Consider the following 12788-nt stretch of genomic DNA (forward strand, 5'->3'; position numbering starts at 1 on the left):
TATTATACAAAGTATAATTGCCTGTGTCGCTCACATGTATGGACTACAAATCTGTGATCAAGTCAGGTTGCAGTGCGAGTGAAAGGAAAACCAATAGTATACGTCGGTTTGGTCACGTGGTATTTCTGACCAATTGCATTGTAGCTGAGAACGCTCGCTCGGTTGAGTTAAGTAGCGACAGCTGTTGAGGGAAGCTTCGTCGCTGGGACAGGTGTTTTCAGTGTTTTTTCACCTGTTTACATACATATTTTTAATTCTTTAACTCACATATGTTACGGTGTAAACTCGGAGATTCCGTTGTCTGCTTTTAGAGGGAATGAAAAGACTCAAGAGGAAGAAACAGAACGGCGGAGTTGTGGTGAATGGGAATGGATCTTTCACAAGAGGTACGCGATGACAGCTAACAGACTTTGTTTTTGAAGAAGAGATACTACATTCAGTCGCTTAAGACGTCTTATTTTAAAGTTATACCGTTTTATTACGATGGCTGCTTCGATAACATCTGTACGTGCAGGCAAGCAAAACTAGACCAGACTAGACTATGTAGCTAATTCTAATTTAATCTAATATTACTGCAGTCAAGTGATAGCAACTAAAAATGTGCTGCTTTGTTTACAAGAGGGCAAACTTTAGCTGCTTGCGTGGCAGCCTGTCAGGCAGACTGGACTGCTTGGAAATTTACAGCTGACAGTCTGGCAGGGAGGAGACGGAAAAGGTGCTTTTGGTCAGCGATCCAGCAAAGCTGATACTTGTTTTGCGTTTAACTCACACTGGCTGCAATCTAAAGCATAGCATTTAGATAACTTTATGATCATTGATCCTAATGGCTTTGCTTGCGTAAATGACTTTTAAAAAAGGCAATGTCTTTTAGTATGAAATGAATGAAGAAACACCTGGTTTGTCTGTGCAGGTTAGTAAAATAAGTATAAATCTTTGGGTTTACCTTCAAAGCCATAATAGTGTGATTTTTAAACGTGATCCTCAAGTCTCTGTCCTTATCCATTTTTCTTCCCCCCTAACTTTCTTCTCTCTGTGGACGCTCTCGCACAACTCTCTGTTTCATCCATACCACTCGCTTTTACTTTGTTTTCTTACACCTCCATCTCTGCCTGTTTGTTACAGAGCCAGGTTGTGGGAGGAAGCAGAAGCTGGCTGAGATCCATCAGGCTTTGATCAGGTTAATATCACAGTGTGTCTCTAGAGTGTGCTTACTCCACAAAAACTGGACATGCACATTTAAGAAAGAAGAAGAAGAAGAAGAAAGTGTGTACATTATTGTACTTTATTGAGCCCCGTGGGGAAATTGCTCTCTGCATTTAACCCATTCACTCAGTGAAGCAGATGAAGAGCAATTTTACACTCTTGAGCTATGTGCTGCCAGTCATGGGACATCCAGATTTGTGTATTATGTTCTAGGAGTGAAATAAAACAGGAAAATAGTTGCTTCAGCGAACATGAAAAGCCTGATAATCTTCTTCATCATTTTAGAAGCCTAAAAAGTGGATCTTCTTTTCAATATTTTCTATGGTAATAAATACCTCAGATAGTTCTACAACTCCAGGGCATAAGGCATATTTCCACTGGAGAAATCCCCTCTACCTTCTTATCCAATACACTATTTCACAATTAGATGGCACTAATTTATCAACAGACAATAACTTTTATACTAACATGATTGCACATGTGGTGATTACTCTGGTGTGTTCAGGAATATTATGATGTAATCATAAGGACCTTTAAACTGTGTCCTAAAATGTGTTATACAGTTAAGTCTACACGTTTTTGGGTAGTGATACATTTTTTTTCTAATGTTGCCTCTGTACATCACCCCAGTGAATTTCAAATTTAAAACTGAAATAAAACAATCAAGATGTGATTGAAGTGCTGACTTTAAGCTGTAATTCAAGGGGTTTCACAAAGATATTGCATTAACTGTTTGAAAATTATAGCAGTTTTTATAGCTAGTCCCTCATTTTCAGCAGCTCAGAAGTAATTGGACAATTGACTGATTAGCACTTTCATGGCCAGGCAAAGCCTGCTCCCTCATTAATTCATGACAAATTACACAGATAAAATATCTGGAGTTAAATCGAGGTGTTCAGTCAGGAGTTGTTCATCTGAATTTAATTTAGAAGTCCAAAATTGATGTTGATGAAAGTGACAGGGGCCATCATTAGTCTGAATAATCCCCAAATAAACCTATCAGAGAGCGAACACAGGAACTTTAGGAGTGATCAAAATCATGTGGTTCATCACTAGCCAGTGAATTCACTTGGCAAGATGATGCCAAAACAAGATCTTGCCAAATCAAGAACACTCTCTTTGTGAAGTAGGTGTTTCATTCTTAAGGTCTTCAATCAAAAGACACCTTCGTGAATGGAAATGCAGAGGGTTTACAATAAGGTCCAAACTACTGGTTCATTCAAGAATTGTATTAGACTTTTCTAGAGAACATCTAAAAGAGTGGCAACAGTTCTGGAAAAAAGATGAAAATAAGATTAACTAGTGCCAGAATGATGGGGAGTTAAGTATGGAGAAGTAGAAAACCACTCATGATCCACATTATCTGTCAAACACAGTGTTTACTATGTTATGGTATGGGCATGTATGGCTGCCAGTGAACGCGGAGCACTAGTCTATAGTGATGAGACTCTTGATTGAAGCAGCAGGGTTCATTCTACTCAGATTCAGCCAAATTCTGCAAAACTGATTGGACAGCGGTGGGAATTCCAAAAGGGTACTGCAAAAACGGCTCAAGAGAGAATTATTATTATTTTGGGGGGATTCTCTTCAATGACCAAGTCATATTTGGTCATGCACATGTGTTCTAGACTTCAGGCAGTAATTTTTAAAAGAATTTTTATTAAACTACTTAAAATGACTCCAATTAAATGTTAGCCTGTGAGAGTAATTTAAATTAAATTAACATATAAATAGTGCTGACCTGTTGAACATAGTAATTTTTTAATTCTACAAAAAATGCATTAGCTGTTTTCTTAGTTTATTTAAATCAGAGGTAGGAGTTTCTAACTGGTACAAAGGTACAAATTTTAGATACTATGAGCAGACTGTAAGTAATATAAAAATTGTCTAATTTTGGCTTTTGAATGAACAGTGATCCAGTGGACATTGAGACCTTGAGGAGAGCGGCAGTCAGTAAAGGAGGACTGCTCACTGATGAGCTAAGGAGAAAAGTATGGCCCAAACTACTGAACATAAATGTCTATGAGCTACCACATAAACCTGGTTAGTATACACTTAACTTAATGCGTGGTTAGTGTTTGATGAACTGCATAAATAAGTAATAAATTAAGTGCTCCTAGTGCAAACAATGCTAGCAACAATAAGGGAAATATTTCTTTTGTTTTAGGTCGAGATGTGAGGGAGAACCACAAAGACTACAACCAAGTAGTCCTTGATGTCAGGAGGTCGATGAAGCGTTTTCCGAAAGGTGTGTGTGTGTGTGTGGGTGGGTGGGTGTGTTTTATCTCTAAAGATAGCAGCATAGCGCAATGTGCCATTTGTTAAACTGTAACCCTGACCTTACAGCAACATGGAGTTATCTTGTGAGTAATTTATAAACCAAGTTTAATCTTCACAGGAGGAGTTCCCACTTTTTTGAGCTGAGAGTGTTGTTGTATTTTAAATTCAACAGCACTACTGTTGTTTACAGAGTCAGCAAGCACGTTTGCCTTTAAAATCTTGCAACATAGCAGAATGAGGCCCATAGAAAACACTGGATTCTGTATTCTGAACTCTAATAATCCAATAATAAACACTTTCTAGTGTCACTTTTTGGATTACATAAATGCACTGCTCATTTGCTCTTCTGCAGGTATGCCAGCCACGGAGAGAGCAGTGCTTCAGGAGCAGCTCATCGACATCATACTGGAGGTTTTGAAGCGTAACACTCAGCTGCACTACTACCAAGGCTACCATGATGTGGCCGTCACTCTGCTGCTGGTAGTTGGGGAACGAATGGCCATCGCCTTGTTGGACACACTGTCTAATTATCACCTCAGGTTGGATATTTTATTTCCTGATGATTCTCATACTTTTATGTATAGTTAAAATGTTTTTCCAACTTCTGCAAGTCTTCTCTCTGTGCAGGGACTTCATGGATCCTACCATGGACAGCACCAAACACATTTTAAACTATCTGATGCCTATTTTGGAGCAGGTTGATTTGGAACTGCATGACTTCATGATCAGGTACAAAAAGTAGTGACCACTAGAGGGCACCACAGTGTTGGTTTTTACCTATAATGCTTACAGGGAGAGAAACGGCTAGTGTATTTGCAATTGAATTAAAATATTACTGAAAACACATCAGCAGTTGGAGTTCAGCTATCAAATGGTACAACAGCCTGTCTGTCCTGCCAAGGTGTACACCACATTTAACCTTATTTGCGAGATAAAGTTAAATGTATTTTACTAGTGAATTCACCTAAAAATGATATATGAACAATTTGCAGTTTGTTAAAACACAAAACAAAGGACATCAAGAAATAGCCAGCTGCTGCAGATAATGTGTGATGGACTGCGGATGGGAATGTTTGCAAATCAATGAATCGAATCACTCTTTAAAGTATTTTTGATGTGTGCATGTCTGCAGTTTTTTTTTTTGTTGTTGTCTTGTTGCCTGTTCATAATTGATACTGTACTGGCAACTTCCATATTTGCAAACTACCTGTCTACTTGCATACATGCTGACATAAACAGAAAAAGCACAAAAAACAAGACATTGCACTTGGAGAAAGACAGCAGGATAAACAACACCCTACTTCAAAGTTTCAGTCACCCTTTCTGCTGTGCGCTTCCTCTTCTCCTTGTCTGTCTTCTTATCTCTGCCTCTTTTATTCTGTACTTGTTCTTTTGCTCACCTTTATTTTTCTTTCTCTCCTGCTTCATTTTCAATCCCTACCCAACCCATCGCACATGCTCTTTGCCCTTTGCTCCTTCCCTCTATCCTCTGCTTCTTTCCATTTGTCAGTCCCTTTATTTAGCACGCATTTGTTCTTTGTCGCTCAGTTCTCCTGTCCAGTATTGATCGGAAACTTCTAATTTGTTATTTTACTTGAGGCACAGTAGCAGGATATATGAGGTTGAAGAAAACATACTTTTCTTTCAGTTCTGTATTTTATATCTCAAGTGTTCAGGATTTCAGGATTATGACATATGTATTAAAGGCAATGAGTGGGGAAAAAAAGCTTTTGACCAACTCAGATCCAGAGGTTTTCTTTTTTTTCTGGTTTTGATCCACATGTCCTGTGTCATTGGATCACTTAAAACGGGCAGTCATATATTAAGAAAGAGTGATTGTACGTTCTCACTTTTCATACTTGACCATATGTTTAAAATGTGACTTAAAGGCATGAGTCAGGCAAACAAGTCTGACCTTTATTGTGGTCAAATGAATATTTTTTTTTGGGGGGGGGGGGCGGCTTCCCAAACAATGAAAGGTTCAAATGTGTCTTGTTATTTCATAGAAATTTAGGTGATAATTCATTGACTTCCAAAACTTAAGAAGTGGCCAAGAAAACAATCTGGTCCATCTTTAAAAAGAAGGAAAACATAGTCTAAGTTAGCAACACCAAAAGGCCCGGAAGACCAGATAAGACACTTGATTTTTACAAATTCTTTCCTTGGTTTAAAAAAAACAAAAACAAAAAATATCCTTCAAAATATCTAACCAAGTCAAGAACATTCTCCAGGAGGTAGGTGTGTCATTGTCAACGAAACGTCCAAACCACTGCTTACACTTAAGAACAGAAAGGCCAGATTAGACTTTGCCAGAAAACATCTAAAAGAGCTCTGGAAAAAGGAAACCAATATGAACTCATATCAGAATTATGGAAGAGAAGAGTATGGAGGAGGAAAGAAACAACCCATGATCCAAAGCAGACCTCATCATCTGTCAAACATGTGGAGGCAATGTTATGACATTGGCATGTATGCATGCCAGTGGAACCAGGTCACTAGTGTTTATTGATGATGTGACTGCTGATAGAAGTAGCAGGATAAATTCTGAAGTGTACAGAACTATATTATCTGCTCAGATTCAGCCAAATATGGATGCTACTTAAGAGTCCAAAGGAAACTGCAAAGCAGCTGACAAGTTTCTCAAGACAGAGAAAGTGGAATAAAATCAAGGTCTAACAGTACAGGGATATTTGATGATGTTCTTTCAGTCCCCGTTTGTAAAATGTTAGTTTCTCAGGTTGCGTTTGAGCCTCTGATCTATAAAAATGCCTGCAATGTCTAAATAGTTGATTAAATACTTTTCTGTAAGACTTCTTGAATTACAGCTAAAAGTGTGAACATTAATCACATATTAACTATTTTTTAATCAAAATCTGCTGTGGTGGTGTACAGAGGCAACACTGTACAGTATATACTGTTATGGTTTCATAAATGTTTCTATTCTTGGATTTGTATTAAAATCTCTTTAATGTGGTCATCTGCTGCACTAAGACCCAGTGTAAATAAATGGGGATTATTTTGAAATGTGAATGATACAAAACCAGTCTAGAGAAGTCCGAGAATAAATAAATACAAAATAGTTCAGAAAGGATCAAACAGGGCAAATATGAACGTAGATATATGTATAAACAGGGTTACAAAAAAATAATCAAATGAAATGTTAAAATAAGGTAACATGATGAAATGTGCCTTTTGTCTTTAGAGCGGAGGTTGGAACCATCTTTGCACTTTCCTGGCTCATCACATGGTACGGCCATGTTCTCTCAGAGTTCAAGCATACCCTGAGACTGTACGACTTCTTCCTGGCCTCACATCCCCTGATGCCCATCTACCTTGCTGCTACGGTATGGGCGAGAGCCAATGAGGTTGTTTTGTCAGTAATCCAGAACACGTGAATACATGTTGCCACACACACACACACACACACACACACACACACACACACAGAGTGAGGCAGAGTACTGTGAAGTCATCAGACTAGTTAATTAGATACTTCCTAATGAGCAGATGAGAAAGAGGGGTACAGAGGGAGGGATTAAAGAGGAAAGGGAAAAAGAAGGAGCAGAGAGAGCTGACTGATGTGAGAGCTTTAGTAGGAAGGACACGGAAACAGATTACAAAGGGAAAACATTTTGACTTTTTTCATCTGCTCCTCCACACTAACTGCTGCATGCCATACATGCGTGTTACTTCCAGCTGGATTGTTTCTGTCTGCTGAAGTATGTTATGTCGAGAGTGTACACAAGTCCTTTTGTTCCTTTGTGTTATTTAACTGTAGAGTCTGTGCATTTTGATTAGTGGCTTCTTGTTTGCACTTGAGGATGTTTTTGTGTGTGTGTGTGTGTGTGTGAGTGTGTTTAGAGGGGCTGGGCAGAGGGAGAGCTCTGTTTGAAGTGTGTGAAACAACAAAGCAGAATGTAGTTCATGTTTCCTCCCAGGCAGAGTACAGCGCACAGCATGGGGCTTTAACTCTTCATCTGCTTATCTGTCTGCAGTGCACTTACTGCGCCTCACAAACAACGCAAGCTAATGTACTATATATGCAGTCTAGTATTCAAGTGTTACCCAGAGTGATCTGCTTTAGGGTTAAAAGTTTTAACTGGTGCTTTGCTCCTCTTCTCCTCAGATTGTGTTGCACAGAGAAAAGGAGGTGAAGCAGACAGAGTGTGACATGGCCATGGTCCACCACCTCCTCTCTCGTATCCCCCAGGATCTCCCATACGAGCTTCTGATTGGCCAGGCACAGGACCTGTTCGAGAAGTACCCTCCATCATTACTGGCCAAGCGGGCAGCACTGCAGTCTCGCAAGAGGTGAGGGCACACCATTTTAATAAAGTTGTTAATTGGGCATTACTATCCCCTCAACCCACTCCTCCCTAAGCCAGGTTCTGCAGGAGGTTTCTTCCTGTGTAAAGGGAGTTTTTCCTTCCCACTGTCGCCAAGTGCTTGTTCATAGGGGGTCATCTAAACTCTGTATTATTTTAGAGTTTCTATCTTACAATATGGTAAAGCCCCTTGAAGTAACTGTTGTTGTTATTTGGTGCTTTGTAAATAAAATAGAATTTAATTGAATATTTAATAAATGCAGAAAATGCATGTAATGTAATGTCATTCCTTCAACAACTGAGAGTTGATGCTCAATAAGCACATCGTGACTGGCTCGGTGGTGCTGCTAACACACACAGGACATTTAGTGTGTGTGTGTGTGTGTGTGTGTGTGTGTGTGTGTGTGTGTGTGTGTGTGTGATTCTGTGTGACCATTTTTCACATTTTTAAACTTTTTAGGGGGTAGTCTTAGAGGCATGATAACAGTCTCCTTTTCAGTGTGTATCCTCAGCCATCAGTCGCTTTCTGCCTGTCAGTGTCCTTCGGTGTGGCTCATACAGTCATTGTTTAGGGCATGAAGTGACACAAGGCCTTGACTGACACACTGAAAGATACTGTCTCACCATACATTACCCTCTGAGCTTCCTATACACATGAGATATTGAGTTAGCAGTTCTCTGAAATTGTCTACCACTCACTTCCTCGCCTGTCTTTTTCCATCACTTTATTCATCAGACCATCTTTTCACATCATTCCAGTTATCCATGCTTCACCTTAGACCTGCCTCTGTTCTCCATCACTGACTAAATCTCCCTCTACTTTCCTTCTCTTCCTCTGCTTTCTTTAGCCGGTCCATCAGCACCTTCCAGGCATTTCAGCTCTCCACCCTCCACCAGAGGCCGGACTCTGTTCTCCAGCGTCTCACAAAGGCCCAGGGCTCCACCACCTCCAGACACGGTAAAAATAGCCTCTGTAATCTTATTACTGACTCTGAAGGAGGTCTTCACACATACAGAGTACAGACATGTAGATGGTTATGGTAAAAGTAAATTCTTTGAAGTTGGCATAATAATAATAATAATAATAATAATAATATTATTATTATTATTATTATTATTATTATTATTATTATTATTATTATTATCATTATCAACTGTGGAACTGTATGAAGAAAATTTGTTGGATGTTGGATCCTCAGTTTGTTACATTTGTTTTTTCCACCTCATGTAAACACAATTCTTCAAAACAAGGCAACAGCAAATATGCCATCGCCCACAATCTCTGCACCTCCCTTTGGGCCAATCAATAACAAGTAAACAAATACTGTAGCACCCCCATCAGACCAATCAAGTGCAAATTTGAATATGGCAGAACAGAACAAAAAGATGCATTATTCCCGTAGGTTTTTAGCAGCTTGTATAAGATGAACACGCAATCACAAACATGTTGTATCATTCCCCTCAGACTAAGCAGAGTAATATTAAAGCTTATTTACACAATTCCCCATAGTTTCATCAAAATTCAATTACAAGTGAGATGAAATGCATAACGGACACACAGAGGGCCGATCTATAGAACCTTCTTCTCTGCCTCTCATTAACTATGAAAAATCGTCCTTCACCTTGTAAGCAGTGGTTTTACAACACTATTGTAACTCAAGTCCAATTTTAGCTGATTTCATTGATCAAAGATATACCATGTGTTTGAAATCTTGGGGGGTGGGATTGCCTTTCTTTAGTATTTGCCGTTTTTAATTGATTCAAATTGCAGCCACAAAGGATTCAACAAAAATGGTGGATAGACACACTGGGAGTGATGGAAAAGGCAAAAAAAAGTCAGAAGTCAGTCTGTTTATTAACACTGGCTTTCCATTTTGGTGCAGTGTTATAGGATTGTGCTGCATAACTATAGATGCAAAACACTTGAAACTTTCACCCAGAGGTGCCAATAAAAACTGACTTCATGTCTGTGTTTAATCACTCTTTAACACAGCCACCTCTAGCTGTGGTTGGCACTGCAAATGTATAGAAAAGCTGTTTTACCTTTGTTCGGTTAAATTTGCCGCTCAGAACATTGAATTCCCAGAGCGGTTGTTATATACATGCCAATTTAAAGAGAGATCTACGGTTAAATACGTGTGACATCACCACCACCCAACAGTTTTATAAAATGAAACAAAACTGAGAAGTTTAAAATTCCACACACGAGGTCTGTGTTTAAATGTTAAATAATGCACTATTAATGCAGCCTGGCAGGAAACCTCCACGAAGCTTAAAATATTCAATTTTCGCTTAAAGTGTTTTTTGATTTGTGTTGATTTAACTCCATGGACATTTTTAGAAGATGTAGTCTGTTTGTTAGTGCTGAAGGGTGAACCTAATATTTAAAATAGTAGTAAAAAAAAAGTCAAACTACAGCATCCAAAATAATCATAAGACTGAAGCAGCTCCTTTCTAAATTTTACAAAACCGAAATATTGCAGTTTTTGTGCTCCTCCTTATTCTGTGCTCGCAACCTCCTGACACGCAGGCCTGGAAGCTGCGTTGCCCGGGGACCGAGGCCAGCTGTGGAGGAGGGGAAACAGGATGGTGAAGATGGCAGTGTGGGGGCTGTCCGCGACACTCGGGGCAGCCGTGTTCGCTGTGGCTCAGACCGCCATGGACTGGGGACCTGAGGCATTACTTCAACTGTTCTGACGTGGCGGTGGCGGTGGTGGGAATACAGACTATTCAGCAAGAACACTGACACATGCAGTATAGGTGCACATTTTTACAAACTTGAAGCTTATCTTGAGATGGTGAAGAAAATGAGGAGGAACAATATTGGTGCCAAACAGGTTGTTGCCACTAAACCACGTTGAACAAGCATGCTGCTTGTTTTCTATAATTCAGCCTCAGGATTCGTGTGTGTGTGTGTGTGTGTGTGTGTGTGTGTGTGTGTGTGTGTGTGTGTGTGTGTGTGTGTGTGTGTGTGTGTGTGTGTGTGTGTGTGTGTGTGTGTGTGTGTGTGTGTGTGTGTGTGTGTGTGTGTGTGTGTGTGTGAGAGAGAGAGCAGGATACCTGAAGTAGAAAGCCAAACCGGTGACAAAGAGATGAAGGTCACAAATGGGTGCAAAGCAAAAGGGTTAGTTGTCATTTTGTGGCTCTTACAGTCTGGGTGACTTGCTCCTATATAGGAGGGGATTATGCATGTCCCCCTGTCAGCGGCCCTTTACATAAGGATCCGTCCGTGCACGTGAAACACTAACACATTTTTGCTGTTTCAGGCTGCTGCTATCTATTTCTTGTCAGCTGACTATTTTGCTGATACTTGTTTTTAGTTCGTCCTGCCCGGTTTGTGTATTTCTGTTAAAGTGTTTCATTTGCTTTTTAGATCAGCAGCAATATCTGAGAGCCAAAAGTGCCCAAAGCCAGCACAGTGACACATGAGTACAAATTATTAAAGAGCGGCGTTTTCTGCTAAAAGCTTCTAGTTACTAGCAAAGAAGGGAAGTGAAAGAGAAAGATGGAGCGATGGAGGTGGAGATTTTTCTTGTGAGCCTTGTATTAATTGCTTTACTCCAGGTGGCAGCCAGTTAAATTTACAGTAGAGCGTGACACACCAAATGAGCTTTTGCGCTATCAAAATATGAATGTTGCACTCAGTAACAAGGGTCGCTTTATGCAAGCAGTGATACTTTTTGGAAAATCATTTAGCAGGAGGTATTGAAGCAGTTTTTTTATGTTTTCAGTTGCAGTTTTGCTGCTGCTTGCTGCCCACCGCACTGAGTGAATATGGGGAAGAAACCAGTACTTTTACATTCCTAAAATATTTAGCAGGTTTGCGCTGACATCCACCCCGAACAGCCATCACTAGAGCAAAAATACCTCATCTTCATCTTTCTGCAGCTTAAAAATGACTGTTTAGCTTTAATCAGTGGACAATTTGAACAATTTCTGTAACTGAAAGATTTTTACGTAAATATATTTGTTTGTGCATCTCCCCGAATAGCAACACACATACTTAGATGCTGTTAATGCCAAAGCTAATCACAGAGTTTCATAGCCTGAAAAGCGAATATTAATAATAGAGGCCGCTTCCACCTGAGGTACACGCGTGGGTGTGTGAGGGGTTTCCTTCCAAACAGCGATGCATGCTCTCTGTTAGACTTAAATAATGAATAATTAATCAGCTTTTACAAGCATGTACCGAAGCTTCGCTGAAGTCACAACACTCCCCAGCCACCCAGCCTATCCCCGCTGCTTCCTCTGTCATCAGATATGAATGTATCACATGTTTGCACAGCTCGCCGTGCAGTCTGCCCTGTTGATTTCTTCTGCGTGTGAAGTCAGCCGTGCACAATCAGTTGTCTACAGTTTCACTGTAGTAAATTAGAGCTTCTGAGCCCCAAGCATTCATCACGATGAGATAAGTTAATCATTATATATATATATATATATATATATATATATATATATATATATATATATATATATATATATATATATATATATATATATATGAGGAAAATACCCCACAAACTGTTGACTGGGTCTGCAAGTCAGTCGGTAATCCTGTGCTGGTTGATCAAATAGCCTGAGCTGTACATTTGATTGTCCAGTATAAATGCATTAAATGTGCACTTGTGCAAAAAGCGAGAAATGGGAAATGTTAGCTTTAGTTGCAGGCCAGTTTTGTTTCTTTTAAAAATGTTTGGGTCGTCTGTGTTTTTATCTATTAATGTTTTGTTTCATTCTGTGTCTCATTAACAGTCAAATTGTTTATTTTACGAGCAACAATCTGATTGGCTATTTATTTAGATATGATATTAAATAATGAAAGGGGTGTATGAATATGTGTTTAATATAACCAAATAAGAGGAATGGCTTAAATGGTTAATAAGGGTTTGCGGTTTACAGCAGTTTGGGTTTATATCTGTGCAGGTCATAGTGACTTAGATTTAAAAGCTGCTTTGTGTCAGTTATCATGAGTCAGTTTAG

General features: G+C 39.4%; 1 protein-coding gene across 2 annotated transcripts; it reads left to right on the plus strand.

The window, feature by feature from the left end:
- The first annotated feature begins 128 nt into the window (after positions 1-128).
- LOC309699018 (TBC1 domain family member 20) lies at positions 129-12266 on the plus strand. 2 transcript variants are annotated; one of them, XM_082521840.1, is made up of 12 exons: positions 129-211; positions 312-386; positions 1123-1177; positions 3116-3246; positions 3371-3451; positions 3836-4022; positions 4111-4212; positions 6686-6827; positions 7610-7794; positions 8657-8766; positions 10339-10749; positions 10864-12266. In XM_082521840.1, exons 2-11 carry the CDS (start codon positions 317-319, stop codon positions 10503-10505), a joined length of 1230 nt encoding a protein of 409 aa, XP_082377966.1. In that variant the 5' UTR covers positions 129-211; positions 312-316; the 3' UTR covers positions 10506-10749; positions 10864-12266. The 2 variants fall into 2 exon arrangements, with proteins under 2 accessions (XP_082377966.1, XP_082377967.1); XM_082521841.1 differs by having other exon boundaries at positions 10339-10745.
- Positions 12267-12788: the final 522 nt, after the last annotated feature.

The sequence above is a fragment of the Aulonocara stuartgranti genome (genome assembly GCF_965226115.1).
Source record: "Aulonocara stuartgranti genome assembly, chromosome: 22".
NCBI classification, from domain to species: domain Eukaryota; kingdom Metazoa; phylum Chordata; class Actinopteri; order Cichliformes; family Cichlidae; genus Aulonocara; species Aulonocara stuartgranti.